Raw genomic sequence first — 22,166 nt, forward strand, 5'->3', positions numbered from 1 at the left:
GTTCATATGCAGAAAATGTATAATTCTATAGAAAAGTCTGCTAGTTGCACAGTTTGAATAGCTTTAACTGACATGGATCGTTAATTTTCAGTATTCAGTCAAAAGCTTTTTTGCATTTGATCTTTGCCTCATTAGGCTTAGATGAAGTAAACTATTTTTTAATTTCAGTTGAGGCAGAAATACAGACAGTAAGAGAGACAAAGTCAGTGCACATGCTATATTTTGCACTCTTTGCTATTCCAAATGCTCATTTAGAAACAGGAACTTTTCATTAATGTAGGCACCCCTTTCATTTCTTATGTGCTATTGTCTTACATTTCAGACTGGCAAGCAAAGCCTCAAGGTTAATCTAGAGGTTTCAGAGCAACCATAACAGTTTAAACCATAGCTTTAAACTTAATTTATCACATTTTCTATTAACACCCACGGCTTAAAACATTTGATGACGTACTTTGGTTTCATTTTAGCTTTTTAATTCTGGAAATTCCTCCGAAAGCAGTACTAGTATATTTACAGAATAAATTCCAGGCAGAGAGAATTAGACTGTATCTCACTCCACTGAATTTTAGTGCATACCTGACAGACTGAAAACACAGAACTTGGACATTTAGTCTCTTGTTAACTGAGAGGTCTTACCTGTATCACAAACTGAATACTTTCAATCAACATTCAAATATCTTGCAGTTAAAAGATTCTCCATCTAGAAGAATAAAAACGTACACTGAGGTCAAAAGAAAATATGAGGAAAATACTCTTGAACAGAGACAGCTTCATCCTACCGTTACACAATACCTGTGACACTACATTTTTTTTTTTTTCAGTCTATAAGTATCAGTAGTAAATCTTAAGCTATCATACAAACCATGAATTATACGCACACTTGCTTTTGTGACTGCACGCCTCATTAGGAACCTCCCGTGACAAAAAGCTATTTCAATTTTCCAAATGCTAATATCTCCTTTGAGCAGGTTAGACAGCCATTCACAGGATAACATTACAATAATGAATGTTCCTACTTGAGGAAGGTTAAGGTCACAAAACTGATCTGACACTGTATATATCACCTAGGTCCTTGGCCAACAGAAACTGAACAGTTGCCCATCATGAGCATTTGTATTTTCATTATTTTTAAGAGAAACTGCAGTCACACTTTGCAAGTTACTACTGTGTATCCAAAATTGCCCCAAACCAATTTGCAGTAACATCCAATTTATTCTAAGTAACTTTTTGAGGGCTTTGCAAGAAAAATTACATTGTCAGAATACAGATCTGAATAGCAGAGTTTGCTTCGATGACACTCAATCTCTTCAAGCAAAGATGTAACAGTATAAAAATGATTAAAAAACACAAGACTGCAAAAGTATATTAAAGAGACAGGAAATTACTACAAATATCTGCTTCTTCTGAAGCCCTAGAAAACGGTATTTTTCTTCATGCTGGGAATATGCTGCAGAAAAGTGATCAGCTGGAACACGTACTCCCGGAAGTTCACCAGCAGAGAGCATTTCATCACCCAACTAAAATGCTCAAAGTGCATTTGGATATCTATTATTCAGCCATAATTAGGAAATTTCACAAAGTCATACAAGAACAATATCCCTGCTGAATTTCCGTATTATATATTAAAAAAAAAAACACAAAAAAAACCCACAAAAAAAACCTCCTAAATTAACATGGCTTCAATCATCTGCCCAGGAACACATTCAAATTTTTTAACTTAAGCTCAGGAAAGCTATGAACACACTGAAGGCAGAATCTTCCAACAAAGCCTTTAAAGAAAAAACACAGAGACACATTTAGAAGGTTTTTTCCCTCATGGCTTATTATAAGTTTAATTGTGCAAAAATAGTCATTTTATTTCAGCTTTTTGGTGAACCAAACAGCTCCAGGATGTACATGTATTTGAACAGGTACTGTGATTAAAGCAAATACACCATAACTTGTGTGGGGGCATCATCAGACATTCAGTACACTTAGATATTCTGAAGTTATTCAGACAACCAGTATTTAACTGCTGTACATCAAGACAATCAAGGAAGTAAAGCTTAAAAGGAAAGCTAGTAGCTGATTAATGAAATGTAAAGTTTCAATAACTGAAAAATGGTTTAGACAGATTTCCTCAGTGATGGCCAAGAATCAGCCTGGGACATGGCAGGTATGAAGTCTGGTTCCTCTTTATTTAATACAGTATATATTGTGTTTTGGCAAATCTAAAGGCTTTTCTAATGTCAGTATTTGGATGGAGAGATAAAGCATTATGAACCTTTAAAATTGTACTTCGTACAGCCAGACTAATGATGCTGGAGAAGAAATAGCTGAGAAAGTTCTGTTTCACAAAGTCCTACTTCAGCTGACACATAGTAGAATCCCAGAGCTCATTTAACTCCACCACTTAAAAAAAAAAAGTGTGAAATTCACACAAAAAGAAAGGTATTGCTGAATCCCTTCACCACCATTAAGCTAAGCTCTTCCCATAGTTTCTACATCACTGAGGAAAAAGTAGTTTTCAAAGCAATTTCTGTTCTTGCACATCCAAATTTTAATACAACTGGATTGCACATTCGTAACGTTATTCAGTGCAGCTACTTTTTGGTCTTAACAAATCCCTGTGCTTCTTTCACAAGTGTTTCAACATCTTCATTATCCTTTTCTTCTGAACTTGGTTCCCAGTCAGAATCTTCATCAGTAGGTTCACACTCCTCTTCCTCATCATCAATGAAGCTGTCATTGAGATCATATTCATTTGGTTCACCATCGTTATCACTGTCTTCCTCTAAACCCCTTTTTCCTGGAAGGACAAAAATGTAATAATGCATTCATGAATCACAACCATAAAACTAAAAACTTCACCCAGAGACTACTTAGTTGATCTATCCCAGGAAGACAGAGACTCAACTGAAACTTCCTACCTAATTCTGACAATTTCTAGTCAGATTTACAAAAGCCTTATGACAAGCTGAACCATGTTATCTCTCTCTGGCATCTACTGCAGAACTTTATCACTTATCACTAAAGTGTCTGATCACCTCAAGTTTTGCTTACATGCAAAAATCACATTTTCTACTACTTCCTCACTATCAGTATCAGACCTCCTCATTCCCAAACAAGAATTTAAGCTGACTAGCATATAGCTCCCTAGCTTCTTTTTTGAAAGCAACTTTCCTGGTTCTAGTCTATATGAGCATATCAATTATTCATGGTTTTCAAGAACCATATACAAACCAAGACTGGATCTCAGGGTCTGAAAGTTTTTCAGAGTTGCTTAATCTGTGTTCTTCATGAAATTCCCAGTTTTTTTGTGTTTTTTTTGTTTTTTTTTTTTTTAAATCACTGGTATTAACGATGTGAGTTATTTAACCAGATTTACTGTCTAAGCAAAATAAGACAAAAAAGAACACACATTGCAGACTACAACTATATCTAAACTATACATCTTCCTCGCCATTTAATCTCTAGCTACTGATAGATGGCTATTTTGCCCCCACATTTGCTGCCTTTGGCTATTTTATATTCAAATTCCTCAATAATCTTATATGTCTTTTATTTCCTATTCACTTCTTTCATAAGCATCAAGTAAAAGACAACAATCTGCTAGACGACACATCCCAAGCTCTCAACCAAGACCCATGCTGGATAGCTTATGCTTTCTTTCTAAACAAGGGTTAAGGAAATGCTAAACACTTTTTTTCCAAGATGAATGTAGTCTACCGGTTTTCTCCCAGTTCACATAGACTATTTTATTATGCAATTTTCTAATTTTATGTCTTCAATCTACCTTAAAAACTTACCTCTTTGTGATGAAATTGCCTTCTGCTTTCATAGTATTTCACAATACTCTGTATTGATGGCAGGCATCAAAGACAAAAAGCCTCTTTTTATAAGAAACAGATGCTATTTGCATCATATTCCAAAACTTTTTTGGACGGACAGTCTTGCAGTATTCCTTTATTGCTCAAATGCGTTGGCAAATTTACCCATTTAAACTAATTCTGCCATGTGAAGCTCTGTCTTGGCAGCAGCATTGTACTGGGACTACCATGGCAGCAGTGCATTCTTCTTTCATTTATTAGTAGCTGCAAATCCTCAGCAAGTTTATTTTCTTTGTTTCCTGTTTTGATAGACATGCATAACTCATGCTCTACAAGTTTACACTATGTCCCTTTTCCTTGTGTGTCCACAATTTCTCATTAGTTACACTGCATTAATATTCTGCCCTTAGGTCACACCTCTGAGTAAAATCACATTCAAGTCCTCTTAGAATCACAGAATCTTCAAGGTTGGAAAAGACCTTAAAGATCATCCAAGTCCAGCCATCTGCCTATCACCAATATTTCCCACTAAACCACATCCCTCAATACAACATGTAAACATTTCATGAACACCTCTAGTGATGATGACTCCACCACCTCCCTGGCACACCTCAAGTGTGCCCTTACTAGGGCTGAGTACAGAGCCTTCTTCCCAGACTGTCATTTCCTTTATCTCATCTAAAGATAACCTGACAACAAAGTCTGTTGAGCAATTTTTGTCATTATCTTCCATATGAAGTTATAAATTTTTTTTCCTCAGCTGTATACTCCAGTCCAGATCACTAATATTTATATTAACCATGGGCATTTCTTAGCAGCCTCAGACCAAAGCTTCAGGTACTCAAGTTGTGTGTGTGTGGTGTGTGCACAGCGTACAAGAGAGAACACCACTAACTTATGAACTCAGAACCCATCTTCATTTTTCAAATGTAAACATTAGATTGATTTCTTGTCTGCTTCCAGAGAAGAACAGATATGCTCATTCAGGAAGCTTAGCACAAATTGAACTTCAGCACTCTCATTTGTAAAAAAGCAAGCAGGTTTTCACTAAAAACGAAACAACAATGACTTTCTCTTAGGGTAAGCTTTATCAAGCATCTCCAGCACTATTAAATGCCTAAAAACTTAAGCATGTGGGTTATGGCCCACGCTGATGTGTCCGTTCACAGAATTAGAACATACTCACCGTCCTTGGAAGTTCGTTGTCGGGTTCGTCTTTCAGTTACTAAAGAAAAGAAGGTTATTAATGAGGACAGAGTACAGCCCAGGAGAAGTGTCATTCATAGAAGCTGCTGCAGTAAGTGAATGACCTCTTAAACACTGCAATGATTATGCAGTGCTCGTAAACATAAAAATTCCTCCCTAACACACAGCCCCCAAGAAACTGTTTTGTATTGAAAAATTGCTGAGAAATTCACCAGGTGACCTTTTCTTGGAACTATAAACCATTCCTTCCCCAAGAAAAATGTCTTTAAGATTGATATTTTCAAATCCCAAATTGAAGTATTTAAATATTTTACAGTTGCCTCAATAAATTACTACTTAATAATACCATAATTCTAATTCTTTAGGAGAAGTACATTATCATTACATGTCCATAATAGATTTGCTTTGATGACTTCTTCATAGCACTGGGATTTCAAGTAGAAAAAAAGGTGTCCAATAATCAAAAAGGTATAAAAAACATGAAGTACCTCTTCGAATTCTTTAAGAACGCACAAAATATAAGCAGGGTATCTTCCTGAGCTTTTTGACAGTAACTGAAATATATTCCCTGCTTTCATTTTCTTAATACAGCTCTGAATAGATAGGAGAGATCTGTAACGTAAGATACCATATTTATACTGTATTTAATTTATAAATTTATATCCTATTCAATACTCATTAAAAAAAATTACTATACTCATGGAAACACCCAGTTGCCACATGGCACCTTTTATCTGGTTTTTATGCTCTTGTATATTACATGTTAAAAATTGTCTGATCTAACCTGTCTGGTTATTCCACATTTTTTTATCCATTGTTGGTTTATATCCCCACCTTTATAGCCTTAATTACATTGAACAGTTTAGCTTACCTGGAGGTACAGTGTGCTTGTATTCAAGTTTGTGTTGTGGATTCTTCCTGAAAAGAAGAGAACAACAAAAGCATGATTTGCCCCTGTGCTTAACACATGAACAGCCCAGAACTGCATGATATTTTTTGGATATAGACACAGATCAGGAGGTGAACACCCTGAAAGAAGAAATGAACTGATTAATTAAATCCTCAACACAAGATTAAGAAGCAACCTCCTCCCTATATTCTCCTCAACCTTTATCTGAAAACTCACTATAAGAAGAAAAAATAAAAATAAAATGTAATCATAAAATTGTACAAGAATGATATGATTATGCAATCATATAATTCTAGAATTTATTGTTCTCTTTAATACAGTGTCAGACTTAAATCAAGGTATTGTTACAGACTTGCAGAGACTTGAACCTTTTATATCATGCTATTTGTTCTATTGCAGAAAATTCTATGTTATATCCCAGCTACACCCACAAAAACCATTTTCATTAAGCAATGTTCATTAAAATAAAAGTTTGTGATCAGTACTTTACTGCAGTCTCTGTGCTTATAGAATGAAGGTGGAAGAGAAAAGACAGATTGAATAAGAGCTATTTCTTATTAAGAAAATAGCTGGTTGATCAAAATTGAGATGCGTCTCCAAAGTCACATAATGTGCACTGGTTCAACACAGTAAAACTGATCCAATTATTTACTCTAATAAAAAAATGAAAACAGAATATAACTTCTGGTGCATTAAGTACAATGCACATCACAGGTCTGAAACACTCAGGTGTAGCTTCCATGTTTCGTAGTATATGGATACAAATAAAATAGTTTGGGAAAGTAAAGAATTGGAAAGAACTGCTTGTTTTGAAGGATCATGCAGAGTGACCACAGGAAGAATCACTCATTTCTGCAGGATGTCATTGCAGTTCAATTTACAACTTTTCACATCTTCTGAAAAAAAAAAAATAATAATAATAAAAAAATAGCGTTAGAACAATGAAAGAAAATTTAAAGTCAACTCACTCTTGGGCTGCCAACACGTTCCTCACCTCCAAGCTGTGACTACCACAGGTAATTAACACACATCAATGTTTTCCCCCCCTTCACAATCCCTCTGCAAACCGTTAAGCAACGCTATTCTAATAAATTTTACCTGAGTGTAATATAACTGGCATTGTGCCTATTTTTTGTTAGTATTCTGCAGGCTTTTCTTGGGACTGCCTGTTTAAATTCTTTCTGCTCTATTTTCTATTTTTCTGTACAAAAGTAAGTTTCTAACTTCAAGAAAACCAGTTCAGTTATCCTACTTTCTGCTTCTGAACAACAACTAAAATTCATTATTCAATTACAACACTCCCTTTGGAACTGCTTGAAACTTATTAATGAATCTGCAACTGGAGCTACTGTGTATTTTACAAAATATCTTTGCTACAAAAACTGCCTTGTAAAACCAGTTGCTTATTTATGTTTTATTCTTCTAGGAACAGAGTTATACAGACACACTTCAGCTATGCATATACATATATATGTCACAACTTGTGACAAATTCAAGCATTTCAACTCGATTTACAGCTCCATAGCTGCTGCTATCCTGAAGTACATTATGTATGCATTAAAAGTTGTATTTATCTGAGTGAGAAAGTACTGCTTCCTACAACATACTTGGTACAATAACAGAAGGAATTACCTATTTCAGTACTTTATTACTATCACCAGTATCTGACAATTAGATCATAACTTAAGACATAGTGTTTAGATCCTTCTCTTGATTACTCTCTTCAAATTGTAGCTAACAACAAAAATTATTTGAAAACTCTTCAATGCACATCTGTTGGTAAGTTTAAAGAATTGGCATTGCTTTACAGGTGCCTCTTATCCTTTGCCTCAAAATCATTAAATAGATAAAGAACTGATTAACTTAAAAGACGCTCTCTGTGCTCTGTGTTTTGTTTTTGTATTCAGTACCCACTGCACTGCTGAAATGCATCTTGGCAATTTCACTACTGGTATTAACCCAGATTTCCTGTTCTGAGGTAATAAACTCATCCACAACACTTCGTTGTATTTCATAGAGAACACATTCTTTAGAATTACCTATGCTTTCTGGAAGAGAAAGTGGAAAATGTTTCTGCTCAGACACAACCTCTATTAACAGCAGCTGTAAGTTTCAATATGCCTGAGCAGAAGGCTATTTCCTCAAAATACAGTCTTCTGTCCATATAGTCAACTATTCAGTAGACACTAACAAAAAAAATGGGTGGTTAAGCATTGTAAACAGGCTTCCTACAGATGTAGTTGATGCCCCAAGCCTGCCACTGTTCAAAAGCCATGCGGGTAATGCCCTTAACAATACGCTTTAAGTTTTGATTAGCCCTGCAGTGGTCAGGTAGCAGTACCTGATCTCTGTGTGTCCCTTCCAGCTGAACTATGCTAAGATCTGCTAAATAAACGTTTAAAATCTAAACACTGAAGAAAAAATACAATAAAACAATCTCTCAGAAAAATCAACAGCACTTAAAAGAAACTAAACTACAGTAAACTCGAAATTGGATTTTATTGTTGCTACTTGAATTACGCTTTTTAGGGAGTCAAATACTAATTAAAATACAGATCTTGAATAAAGACTCAAAATATACTTTATCAAAACTTAAACTAAAAGTTTATCATGAACAACATACGTAGCAATAAATTAGTGTTCCTAAAAAAAGGAGAGTTTGCTAGATGGTCAGAAGTTAAAAAGGGTGTTATTGTTAGAAGTTAAAAATCTACGTTATTGAATAGTTTTCAGAAGTTAAGATTCCGTGTTTCCTAGGTTGAAATCACTACCAAACATTTTGCACAGACTTTAGTGCTTGGAAGGTAGCAGTCTATCCACAGTGAATTTCAAAAGGCAATGAGACAAGAAAACGAGCCACAATGATATGCTACACTCAAGATTTAACTCAACAACTACTCTTTGCTTTTGTGTCACTTTGAGAACAGAGAACAGTCTTAAGCTGTAAAATAAAGCCATTTCATACGGTGCTTCTTACCTATAGCAAGCAGTTCCATATGGACATTCGGGGCGGTTATCGTTGTCATCTTGAGTTACACTGTGAGTTTCATAATAATCATCATCATTAGGGTGACTGAACTGCTGAAAGTGAACGGGATTCCTCCTGCAGAAGACAAATACATATATGGAGAATTCACTGTTCCATTTACACTCATTCTTCTGTCATCACATAAGTACAATTTTTTAATGTTTATGCAGCACATGAGACCTACTTTCAGGGGAACAGAAGGATGGTTTTGTCTCAGCAACAGTTAAAACATCAACTTTCCTATTTGCCTTCAGTATCAAGTTTCAAGATCTCCAACCCATGTACCATCTCTGAAAGTAATCACAGCACCAATCCTGCTCAGAGGCTGACTTGCTCAGTGTTGGCTCCCTGTAGAGCACTACAAGAGTTACAGAAACTACTACGGCAGCCTCAGCTTGAGTTGGAAAGCTCAATGCATGGCAACCAAACCACTGCAGTCATAGACTCCATGTACACTCGGGATAATATATTTGCTTCAAACAACCTGTATCAACTAGTAGTTCTGTTATGCATACAACTTCTTACTCACTTGAATACTTAAATGCTGTCACATTACTCCAAATGTCTACTGAACAGTTCACTAACTACAGTTTGCACAGTTTGCCTTGGCTACTTGGCGTTTTATTTGAAGTATCACATTCCAATCTGAGCAATGAGGAAATGAAGCTGTACTACAAGACATAACAGCTCTGCATGAGGCTGAATCAGCAATGTAAGCAGTGAGAGCACATCTCTGGCATAAACAGCCTTCTGCTCTACAACGTTTACACAGGAAGGATCCAAGATGTAGCAAACAAAATGGTTTATTAACTGACTTCTGTGTAACTGCTTCTAGTCAATAGGTTGGAATGCACACGACGCAAGACAAGGAAGCTATAAACACCACTTAAAGAACTTTAAAGCTTTATAAAACCTTTAAGTGATATTAAAACAAACAGAAAAATGAGTTGTGATTTCAAGACACAGATAAAAAATACACACTACAAAAATGACATAGTTAACACGCTGTTACCAGAAGCACATCTACTTTTTTCCTATGATTTCTTTAAGAGATACTTTTTCCAAATATAACACTTAAAAACAAGGAATATGGGATATGTTAACAGATGATTTTTCCAAAGACATCCAGAAAACACTTCAGTGACTTATCACACTAACTCCTCTGAGTACACAAGAACCACAGATAAACTCTTCAATGAGCTACTTATAAGAAGTCACAGCATCCCTTTTATATATTTACAAAGGTGACAGCCTTCTTGTCCAGGTCCTTGCTTTTAATTTCTGCAAGCTGTAGGATAAGTAAATACTATTTCAGTAGATACCACTGCAGGGTTGCATTTACTTGTCATTTATTCTACCACAAGTTCTCAGAAAACATCACTTCCTAAATGAAATTCAGGCACTGTGGAGCTGGCTGCTCATTTCCTTTCCCATTTAAAAATAAATGAGATGAAACCAAATCATTTTACTTGCTCTGTTTTCTAAGTGCACAAAACTAACTTATTAACAATATTTGCAAGAATTCAAAATCATTTAAGACATAATTCATCTCCTCAAGGGGATATGGAAGCAACTAATGTTCTGTGAAATCATTTTTCTACTTTTTCCTAGAATAAGAGATGTACTTCATTATTTTCACCAAGGAAAGAATTCCTAATAGCTGCCATTTAGACAAGTTATTATATTTTAGAAGATGCACATTTTCTTCCAAAATTTTTCTTCAAACCCTATTTGAGCAACAGAACTTTGATCTTCTTCCTCATCAAAGCCAAATCAAACAAACTCCAAAGGAATAAGGGAAAAGGAAGAAAAGGAAAGATTCTTGATATAACTTCCAATAGGCTCAGGGCTTTTTGGGCCAGCAGATGATGCTCCTCAATTACATGTCGTCTGCGAAGCATCTTAAACGTGTACTTCAGATGCTCAAAACTAGTACAAACATCTTTTATCTTACCTTTACCTGGATAACTTGTGCTTATTCCACTCCTAGGTGCTGTCCAATGATATCTAGCAAAACAAATATAAGCAGAGATGTGCATAGCTTGTATCAACAGCCCTCCTTGCAGAAAATCTAAAGAAAGCTTACATGCACATCTCTTCCCTTTTATAAAGGCTTTCATTTGTTTGAACGTTTTGAAATTCATTTTTTCTAGGCACTAGAGGTTTGATCAGTAATAGCACAACATCTGTTACAATTAAATGTACTATGTGAACTGTACTTCTCTAACTACTTATTCCACTTCTGATCAGGTTTTGGCTACCACAGCTTACACAAGGGCCTGATGTATGCTGAGAGAAGCACCAATAGGTCAAAGCAAGAGCAATACGTATGCAGGAAGTAATGGCCAGAAGGTTCTAATGCAGCTGTCACCATCTGCAGCCATCACCCTTGGTTATCAATCATCTGGCAGTCTCTTCTGAATCCACTAGCTTACAGAAATGACATAGAAAAACCTCCACACTGGAAGGTATAAATGCATGCCCCTAACCAACAAGCTTAAGAAAGTGGATCTGGTAGCAACCAGACTGAGAAAGATTTTGTTGTGTATTGTCCCATACCATGCTTTTCCTTATGATGCAATACTTTTCCTCAATATTGCTAACATAAGTTCATTTTAGAATCAAGACCTAAGAACAAATGCACACGTGCAGACTCCTATTCCATACTATTTGTAACTAAAACATGCTGTCTTCATCCTCTGATTTACTGAAGTATTCTTAACGTTTAATTCCACTCAATTCACATATGCAGGAAAACTAGTTTGAGACAAAATAAAGTAGTAGGAGCAAGGCAGATGCTGCATTTGCACTACTGGATCAGCTTAATGGACTAATAAAATATTTTCGTGATAGTGATTAAGGGCAAAAACAGACATGAAAAAGATATATGAAAAGTGGTAATTTGACACAATCATTAACACTGCATCTTTAAGCTTTTGATTTACCCTGCTGTCTGTGGCATTAGACACAATGAACATACACTCTTACTAGTCTGTTCTCACTAATGTTCAAGCTTCCTGAATATCACAGGACCCACTAACTGTTTCCTACATTAGCCTTTCTTTTGCATTCCTGTCTGCATGGAAGAATTTAGAGCTCAAAGACACCTTCTTCTACAGTGCTCACTAGCTAGCTTCAAGACCTCCACTAGATTTGCATCTTCTCTTTGATGCAGCAACACATGGCATGCCAATTCTTTTCTGGGCAGAAGAAACTAGCAACAGAACATACACAAATTCCTGATGTTGTGGGACTTCTCTGTTACATCTGTATCTCACAGAAAACTTTTACAACATATCTTCAATCACCAAAAAGAGAGGGAGAACAAAAGAAATGCACTTCACTTGAAATATACCAAAGAAGGGAACCAGATAAGGATTAACATGGAGTTTCTAAGTATGCTGTGCTGTATTTCTGGGCAGTGAGTGGAAGCTAAATAAGAAACCTAGCCAACTTACAAGAAACATAATTCTTCATTACTTAGGGATGACAGATAAAAAGTATTTTGAATGTTCAAGTCACAAGGTATGCGATTACTTCCATAACTAAAACTCTTATAAAATTTTTATCTGCTAATAGAATAAGCCTACAGGGTCTAGGTTGGGCACACCTCTTCTCCTAGCTGGTACTTGTGCCTGGCTGGTGTTTGTTAATTTGTTCTCTTTTTAAAATGGACTTTTGTTTCCTATTTCCTTTATTTCCCTTTCCACTTTATCTTTTAACTTATTGAAGTTAAAAGATAAACCTCAACCCTTCCCTTGCTTGGTTGTATTAGCAGCTAACAAGACCACCTAGTTCTTCCTTTTGTATTTTAAGAAGCAAATCACACAAAAAGAATTTTATCAGTCCCATGCTTACCAGAAGATTTTATTCCCCCCAGATCAAACCTTGTGATGATTTCATCGTTTTCTCTTCCACAGCTAATAAATTACTTCTCAATTATATACTATCTTAAGTTTGTTTTAAGTTTGCTTTACCTGTAACAGCCTGCTCCATACATGCAAGGTGTCCTCTTATGCTTCATCCTTCTGGAGCTTTCTGAAGCCTCAGCACCTTTGGTTGTATAAGAAACCTCAGTGTTGTAATCCACATCTGCATTGGGCTCATGAGTACCTTCCTGGGCACCAGTAGGTGAAGTCCTGCCCCGGGGAGCTTGTTGGCTTGTAGAACAAGTAAGCTGTCCTTTGTTTTCTGATTCCTCAAGTCTATTTGTCTTACTGGAGATCTGACCTGATGGTTTAGATCGTTTACTATGCAGCTGCCTGTTACTTTTTTCCATAGAACTTCCAGCTTTTTTTGTTTCAGTCTTGCCTTTTCTTTCCGTGTTTCCCATGGTACTTTCAAGAGGAAATCCAGATGCACTCTGTGGAATAAGGTTACATTTTGAACAACTTGAAAATCTACACTCTACAGAATTAAAAGCATTAAGGTCAAACTTTTCCCCGTGTTGTCATTCCAGTTTCCAAAATCATCTTCTCCACTTCTAAAGGCCAGTTAGCTGCTACATACAGCTGCCAAATTAAAAGCTTTAGTTAAGAACATACACAGAATATAAAGAAAACCTTATCCTGGAGCTTCCATCCTCAGCCTCAGTTCCTTCACAAGTAGATATGCTCCTCTCCTATTACCTTGGAGACCTAAGTAGTCTAAGGATTTTAGTTTAAATTAAATTTAGATTTAAAGTGCTGCTCCTTAAAAATTAAGATGGGTTATACATGTCAGGATACAGCAGACTCTAGAGGAACATATATTACTTTACAAGAATCAATTTTAATACCTAAGTACCAAGATTCACAGGTTATCTATATATAAGAGATATATGGGAATCAATAAGTACAGACCTTGAGCTTAATCTCACCTCCAAGGCATTTGAAATGCTTTAGCTCATGACCTTAAATCATAAAACAGCTCATCAGGCTAATATTGCAGTTTTGACAAATCCTGCATTCCAAGATTTCAAATATATACACTTAAAAGTAGAATATACACTTAAAAGAGAAGTGCTTCAGAGGCAGAGATACATAACCAAGCTGTAACCTGGAAGCATACCCATACTAAAAGCTGAACCACCCTGACACTGTAAAATAACTATTCAAATGTCTCTACTCTCTACAGTTTATTACCTGATGTGCCACCTTCTGTAAATTCATACTTAGTTTACATTGAGGTGTTTGGCACACTTTGAAAATTGACTGGTTGCTTCCTATTTGATTTTGCATTTTTCAATGCAAAACTAACAATGTGTTCACCAAAGCCTGAGGCAAATGTAAGTGAGCAGCAATACTATTAAGAAATGGCAAATTTCTTAGGAAGGAATCTCAAGTGATCCTTGCAGCACCATATTAAGTAAGTCAACGCAGGGTCAAAAATGACTCTTCTGTGACTCCCAACATAAGGCTCAAACAACAGCAACTAAGGAAATAAGCTTTCATATGCAGAAATATGACTTGATTACTTTCTCTAACTTGCCACTCCCACTTGGGGACTCCCATTACTATGCGCTTTACCCTCATTAGATAAAATACAGGAAATTAATTAAATGTGATCAGATCTTGTGATGATTTCTGAAAAGAAGAAAAATACTGTTAGCATGGAAAAATCAGACAGCAGCACAGATTGCATTCATTTTTGGCATGTGTATGACTGCACTGCCACCTGGCTGCCACGACAGCTGAGTTAAGGTTCTTTCTCTTAGCCTACAATATCAACACTTCAATGTTTCAGAGTTTTCTGTGACTGGTTTGAGCAAGCAAAAGTAGTTATTCTTTCCTCCTACAGAGTTCAGGAGTCAATTTTTTTTTATTGTACTTGAAATAAACATTTACGAAATTATTTAATAGCAGAAAGAAGTGAGGCTTCTATTATATAGTCACTCACTAGCATTAACGTTTCTAGTCAAGAAAACATTTTCAGATGAAGAGATACTACATTATATCAAAACTACCCACAAGTAATAAGCTCAAGCTACCCACAATTAAGCTCAAACTCTCCACAAGTAGGTAATTTCAATAACAAAGATTCAAAAACAACCCACATACATGTTTTGCAGCATAAAAAATGATGAAGCATACAAAAAGTATTTTTCAGATCTTGTAACACATCCAAGCAGTTCTAATGTTAGAGGCTAGAAACACCAACTTATTCGTTTAAAAATCAGTAAAAGCCTTAGTTTGTTCCCACCAGAATGAGTTTTGAAGATCATTATCAACAACAAACATCTTTTCATTATTAGCAGGACACTATCAGTAAGCATATAATTGCCTAAAAATGCAGTTTTACTTTGAAGACACACTGACTCATTTCCTAGCTGGACTGAAGACTCTGCTTGCTCACAATCACAAACAATTTTAGATTTCAGATGATTTATTCCCCTCTGTTTTTGACTCCTACTGCAACACCATTACTACACTCCTCACTATTTTTCTTCAAAATGTAGCAGTTTGATGGGGTTTGTACCATGTTCCAGCCACAAAATTTAACCAACTAGAATAGCACTACTTTGGGTAAAGTCCACAGCTGCCTTGTATCAGCATCATCATCCATCATCTAACCCCCTAAAGACTTCTCAGAAAAAATAACCATGATCCAAGCCACTTTAAGTGAAACTACAAAAGTAGTACTTTGTTCCATCTTCCAGATCTCTTGCTGCAAAGCTGGAAGTACGGTGTTTCTATGGAACAATCACAGCCAAGATCCCAGGTCTCAAAAAAGAAGAAAAACACTCATTACCAAGTCTCTGAAAGCTTCCTTGTTACAGAGCTGTCCAATGAGTCGGCATTTCAAAAACAAGATTTGAACACAAACTACAAGCAGAACACATAGTTAAATTCTAAACCCAACCTTAAACTATGACGTTGCCAACTACATTCTCATTTTTGAAATACCATCATTTTGCTAAGAGCAAAATGTTACCTGTAATGAAGAGGAGGACAGATGTTTCCCTTCCTCCTCATCTTGCTCCTCATCTTCAAAATTCTCTTTAATTTCTTCAGAAGCTGATCTTTTTCTCTGCAGAATATTTACTTCTGACTTTAAAGATTCTATATTGCTTTTTCCCCTTCCTTGGCTTTTTTGTTCTATCACCTTGAAAGAAGGAAAAAAAAAAAAAAAGGAACTTTGGAACACAGCTTTTTGTGTTCAAGCAAAACCTTGAACACAGTGGAAATCTAAAGTTACCTCTATGTAGAACACTGGATAAAAGCCATGAGGAATATCAGCAGATGTGCATGCATGGTTTCAACAACTTTTTCCAATTCCTGTACTCCCAACTGGACTTTGTTTAGAGGAGTAATATTTGTGCTTTAAAATACACATCAATCTATACTGAATATTGATGTGCAAACATACTACACTGCAAACTTACCTCCTTTCACTACAGGCTCAGAAATCCTTGGAACCAGGAGGTCTTTTTCCAGCATCCATGATGGAAGCACCCTTTTCCTTTGAATAGATTTTGACTGTTCACTTTCATCATCGTCACAAAAAGGAACCTGGAACAATACTTACTCTTTAATACTTTTTACAGTTACAAAAGAGAAAGTGAAACTAGAACACAAGTCTGTCATCAGTTAGATCCTTCAAATGTAGCCTGGGTTACTGAGTTTCAGAGAGTGCCCATTGCTTGAAAATGTTAATAGTTTCTATTCACTCAGAGAAATGGCATTTGTAGAAGCTTTCATTCAGTAGAAAGTTCCTCAGCCCTGTGGAATAAACGTATAAAAGATTGAAGACTGAAAGTTTCATAGAACAGCTTTGCTAGGATCTTGCTATGTAGTTTCCAAAAAAAGATAGGAGTAAATGAGTTTAACAAACAACAAGTGCCTATTTGTCAAAAATCTTAAAAATTCTGCTAGCTTTCTTTCAATTTCTTTCTTCAGAAAGAAATCACACTCTAAACATTGTTGGTAAGAAGTTAAATACACCAAATTTATGTTTAATATGCACTTGTTTACTGAAATACCACCAATTTGGCACTATCTGCTAGAAGGTAAGTAAACAATCTAGGAATCCCTACTCCAACAAAGGCCAACATTTCATTTATTGTACTTAGTTACTACCTACCATATAACGATGTTACTCCAAGTGTCCCTTTTAGCAAGCACTATGATGCTTTATACACAACAGAAGCTCTAAGAAAAACAGTTTATGGAGCCAAAGGAATTTTTCAGACTGTCTGAAGGCAATTTTAGTCACAGACAGTAAAAACAACACACAGTGCTTGCACTAAAAACACAGCTATCTACATGAACCTGTGAAGACTTTGACAACACAACTCCATCACTGCTGCATGATTCCAATGAACAGGCTGCTAGTACGCTTTCAGCCAGCTCAAGGCACCTACAATACAATTTCTCCAGATATAAATTTTAGATTTTTTCAGGTTGATTGAAAAAACCATTTATTCCCCTAGGAATAATTCCCTTTGCAGGCAGTAACTGACTAGAGACTAGAACTTGGCACAGTCCTGTAATACCACATTCAGCACTAGCACTGTTAGCTCAAAATATTCAAGTAGCAACAGCTATGTTATTTTTGTGTATTTCAGAGAACAAATGACTGTAACATACTTGCCATAAACACAAATCTAAAGTATCAATTTATATACTTCTATAGCAAAAAAGGTCAATCGATAAACAAATATATTTTGAGCAGATAACTTGGTCTGCCTGAGTTGACTTCTCAAGAAAAAAAGCAGAAAGGCACACATCCTTACATATACCAGATTTTACTGTAAAAAATTAAGCACTCACCAGATGTGTGGAAGTGGAGTCATTTCTTCTTATTTTTGTGCTACCTTGCATCTCAGACGTGGAACAAGCTGGCTCAGGTAACAATGGACTATGAGATATCTCAACAGGGTGAACACTTACTGCTGCTTCTGCATCAGCCTCTTCACTATTCCTAAGAAAATCATTCTTAAGTAGTCCAACTCACCATGAATGTGAACACGTACTTCTTTAACACAGAAGCCAATCTGAACTTCTGCTATTAAACTTACAAAGTGAACCTAACGTGCTCTTACATCAATTTTTAGAGGATTTTCAGAATTACTGATCCCTATTGTAGAGCTTTAGTTTTGTTTTTTTTTAAGTTCATTATATATAATAGCCATTGCCACAACAAAACTTGAAGTCATTGCTCGCAATGTGCTGCACTCTAAATCCATTTTTGAATTGTTTACAGTATTAGCTCCCTCCCAAATACAAATTGCCATGTTTCTTCATAAGAAACAACACAATTTTTATTCAAATTACGTTCATTTACTTCTCACTGCCATCTTTGAACTCAAAACATGTATTTGACTTTCTAGACTTAGTGACTTGAGTTTTTTTTAATGTAAATATCACACTGCACTGAAGATATTTGCTATTGGTCATATATTAGAACACAGCAAACCATTTTTTTTCTGAAATTAACAGCTTTCAGTGATGTGGATGTTGCTTAAGTTTCATTTAAAGAAAAGTTTAACCAGCTCTCAAATCTAACACTGTAATAATACAACCTAATAAATCAAATATTCTAATGAGCGTGTAAGCAAACAAATCAGATGAATTTCAAAATGGTGACTATACTATACTTCTGACACTATTTCTTTTTATTTTTCCTCTGCAAATGTTAGAATATAGTATTCATGATAAGCAAATTCCAAGTCGAAATGTCATGAATGTAGTTACTGTCAGTTACGGCAGAATCACATAACATGGATATGTGGATGACTATGGAAGGCACTCAGCATTTGGCAGTGGTACTTAAGACTTCTTCCTTCAGGCAAGTAGTTAACATCATTTCAAACTAATGTGACAGAAAAGGGAACTTATCATTACAGAGGCAAAGCACAATACCAAATGAGCACAGATACAGTTACTGGAGTACTTAAATTTATATTCAAGCAATATCAAACCACTGCTTTCACTCTTAAACACTTTAATGCAATGCTGTTAACGCTCTCCAAGAAGAGGATATAAACCAAATAACATAGCACATAGAATACAGAACACCGTATTCCCAGAATTGAGACCACTTGTCATATACATCTCCTAGACTTACTGGTTTCTGGGCATCACTTGTTGGGCCCCTATGTGAAAAAGACTCTACTTAATGGTTAGAAAAAAGCTGTCGCTGAGAACAGGATCATAATTGGCAGATATTGATACCTCTCTGTGCTCTCCACAGGTTGAGCAGAAAGGACCTTGAAGATGTATTTGTCAACCATCAGGGAAAAGCTATCACCAAATTTCAATGAGTGCCATTCATGAGCTTCCAATGGTAGCAGACGGCCGTTCTCGGGAGACTGATAAAAGCATGAATCTACATGAATCTGTGAGACAGAAAGAACCAGCTAGCATTAAAAAAGCACATATGTACATAACATGGCTGGATAACACCCACCAAGCTCTATTACACAAAGCATATTCGCTATAGGAATAGCTACAGCAAAGCTGCAATATTGAAACAATAAAGACAAAAATAGGTATATATACTAGATAGCACAATTAATTGAACTAGTTAGTGAAAAGGTGGTTTGTTATTTTAGTATCTAAAATTGATTCTTAGCATTTCAATCCAACTGGATGCTAAAAAAAAAAAATACACAACCCAATAAAACAAAATAAAAAACAAGCAATGTAGAACAAAACTAAGTGTGAACTGGTGGGAAGGTAAACTTCAAAACTGGTGGGGAAAACACAAGTAAACATGGTCCTAGCAGGTTTCCAGACCTAGAAATAAGGGCCACAGCTCACATTTGCAGAGTTAGCAGCACGTGGACTGAAGAACTAAGATACAAATGCCATTGGCACACAACTCCTACAACACTCAGCCAAGTCTTTGAAATAAATGAAGCCTGAATCTGAGAGATACTAGCACAAATAAACCTGTGGTACCAAAGCAGTTCCTTTTGGCCCTTACAGCACTGGTGAGCAAAACAGTCACAACTCTGTTCTAACAGCAATAGCAGCATCCATACGTATCTTAAATGTTTTAGCATAGCCTATGCACAAGCTCTCAATTCACTGTAAGTATATAAAGACTTGATGAGTTAATCACTGCAAAAACACCTCCAATTTTTAAAAATGTTTTATTTATTGTTTTATTTGATTCACCCAATCACTATTCTATATGCAAACATTAGTAATATTACCTGAAGTTAGAATGACACTATAATGTGAAAGCAAAGGTTATGAAATGAGAGCGAGGAAAACTGAATGCTGTTGTCAAATCACAAGTGTAACATCACAAGAAAACCTAAAATAAACTGCAGCAGCTGTATTTTGGCTTTATAGGCGTAAATAGAGAGACTGAAGTTACCGGTTTGATGCGAACCTGGCCACCCACCACTTCCAATATGGCATGTTTTCGGGATACTCGCTTATCAGTAATCTGAAAAGGAAATAAAAAAAACGATGTGAGATCCATATACTTAAAATCCAATTTTCAGAATCAGAAGCTTAAGGAATCCAGCACATCTTAGCAAGCTCTCACTGAGGGCTGCAAATCTGCAGCTCTGTAGGAGACTCAGCTGCTCAGATCTGGTTTTAAAAGCCTCATTCCAGATGCTCCAGAGACAAAATACTTCTCACAAGAACATACTGAAAACCCCAGGTGTTTTTTGTGTTTTTTAATGAATACTTCATCCTTACATTAGTTAATTCATTTACACAGGATGGGGCAGGGTATCTAAATACTGTTCTATTCACTGCTAAGCACCATTACTGCCCACAGAGCAGGGGCAGTAATGGTGGAGGAGCCCAAGGCCAGGTTGGATGGGCCCTGGGCAGCCTGAGCTGGTAGGGGTGGAAACGGGCAGGCTTTAAAGTCTCTTCCAAGTTCAACCATTGTATGACTGCGTGATCGTGCAGTAGGCATAAGTGGCTGAAGACACTGTTGACATGTCACAACAAAAAGAAACACAAGAGGTGTATAGGCTTTAAGTAACTACCAGTACATGCTATGGGATGTCAGCATCACTGTCAGCACAAAAAATACCGTGCCCAGGGAAGAAAAAGTCTGCTTCAAAAGAAAATGAGAAATAACAGTACAGCAACACTCAGCTTTCAGGACAAATGGGAGTTGCTGGAATGCAGCTCTTGCACTGCTGCAAAGACATCTTCCAGGCTGGATGTGGCTCTGGGCAGCCTGGTCTGGTGGTCGGCAACCCTGCACATAGGAGAGGGTTGAAACTAGATGAGCATTGTGGTTCTTTTCAACCCAGGCCGTTCTACGATGATCTGTGTTTGCAGGAACACTGCAAATCCCCCACCACTCCCACCTCATCCAGCAAGTGGCAGGAACAGTCATTACAGATGACAGTGCTGATACAAGTTGTAAAGACTCCGTTAAGCTCGCTGGTTGATAGCCCTGCAGTTTGTTGAGATAACGGAGAGCCGTGGCTCCGGACCAAGTAAATGAGGATGTTCTACCGAGCCTTTGTACCAAGAAAATAGGGATGTTCTCTTTGGAATCAGTGACTAAACAGGTAACATGGAATAGAAAATATCAGGAAAACCTGTGTACGTATGTATATATGCTGGAGATCTTCCGCGCAAGGCATACATGATAGGAGGAGCTCAGCCCCCAGCACTGATAATGAAGAAAGCCTGCTTTCCAACACTTCACCTTAAGTCTTAGAGCTTCCTAATCAACTGATTTACGGCATCGCTGCCATCGCTTCCGCACCACCGAAGCCATTTCCACCCCACATCGCTAAACGACGATTGCAGGCGGTTCGGCTCAGCACAGCGCTCAGCTCACGGCCCGGCCGCGCCCCGCCCGCACTTACACTCAGCAAAGGGCCGCGTCCCAGCAGCGTCTCCCCGGGCGGCAGCGCTACGGGGCAGCCCCCGTCACACGGCACCAGCCGCACGCCCGCCATGCCGAGCTCCGCACACTCACGTCGCCCCGCCCTCGCCGCACGCTGAGAGGGTGCGGCCGCTGTTGGTGTTTAAATCCCTCCCGGCTCCGCCCGGCGCGGCAGCACGAGCCCGGAAATTGTAGTCTGCCGCTGAGCCTCACCGCCATGTGAGGCGAGGCTGGGAGAACTACGAGTCCCGGCACGCCTTGCGGCAAGGGCCACGTGCATGCGCGATGCGCTGCGGAGGTCGCCCCGTTTGTCAACAAGGCGCGGCGCTGATGGCGGAGGCGCTTTCAAAGGCACACAGGTACAGAGGCGCGCGGCGCCAACGGTCGGGCTGCGGCCGTCAGCTGCTTGGCGGGA

General features: G+C 37.3%; 2 protein-coding genes across 2 annotated transcripts in view; one reads left to right on the forward strand and one right to left on the reverse strand.

Moving 5' to 3' along the window:
- Positions 1–1,799: 1,799 nt before the first annotated feature.
- On the reverse strand, positions 1,800–21,899 carry APLF (aprataxin and PNKP like factor). The gene is made up of 11 exons (XM_010706435.3): positions 21,732–21,899; positions 20,276–20,332; positions 19,108–19,271; positions 17,704–17,854; positions 16,313–16,443; positions 15,866–16,067; positions 12,931–13,316; positions 8,903–9,028; positions 5,887–5,933; positions 4,996–5,034; positions 1,800–2,788 (listed from the first exon to the last, which is right to left on the reverse strand). The coding sequence occupies exons 1-11, from the start codon at positions 21,822–21,824 to the stop codon at positions 2,583–2,585; spliced, it is 1,602 nt and encodes a 533-aa protein (XP_010704737.1). The 5' UTR covers positions 21,825–21,899; the 3' UTR covers positions 1,800–2,582.
- A 60-nt stretch (positions 21,900–21,959) lies between these two features.
- FBXO48 (F-box protein 48) overlaps positions 21,960–22,166 on the forward strand; it is a 2,994-nt gene continuing 2,787 nt past the window's right edge. Inside the window, exon 1 of the mRNA XM_010706437.3 lies at positions 21,960–22,110. The gene's annotated coding sequence lies outside the window, so the exon portion shown is untranslated. The remainder of the gene's footprint in view (positions 22,111–22,166) is intronic.

This window comes from Meleagris gallopavo, chromosome 2 (genome assembly GCF_000146605.3).
Source record: "Meleagris gallopavo isolate NT-WF06-2002-E0010 breed Aviagen turkey brand Nicholas breeding stock chromosome 2, Turkey_5.1, whole genome shotgun sequence".
Taxonomy (NCBI): domain Eukaryota; kingdom Metazoa; phylum Chordata; class Aves; order Galliformes; family Phasianidae; genus Meleagris; species Meleagris gallopavo.

Bases quoted from the DNA above. Each gene is read 5' to 3' on its own strand.
- APLF (XM_010706435.3), bottom strand. From the start codon at position 21,824: ATGGCGGGCGTGCGGCTGGTGCCGTGTGACGGGGGCTGCCCCGTAGCG. The intron at 20,333-21,731 runs GTAAGTGCGGGC...TTTCCTTTTCAG, and splicing joins GACGCGGCCCTTTGCTGAGT to ATTACTGATAAGCGAGTATC. The intron at 5,934-8,902 runs GTAAGAAGCACC...TCTTCTTTTCAG, and splicing joins TATGGAACTGCTTGCTATAG to GAAGAATCCACAACACAAAC.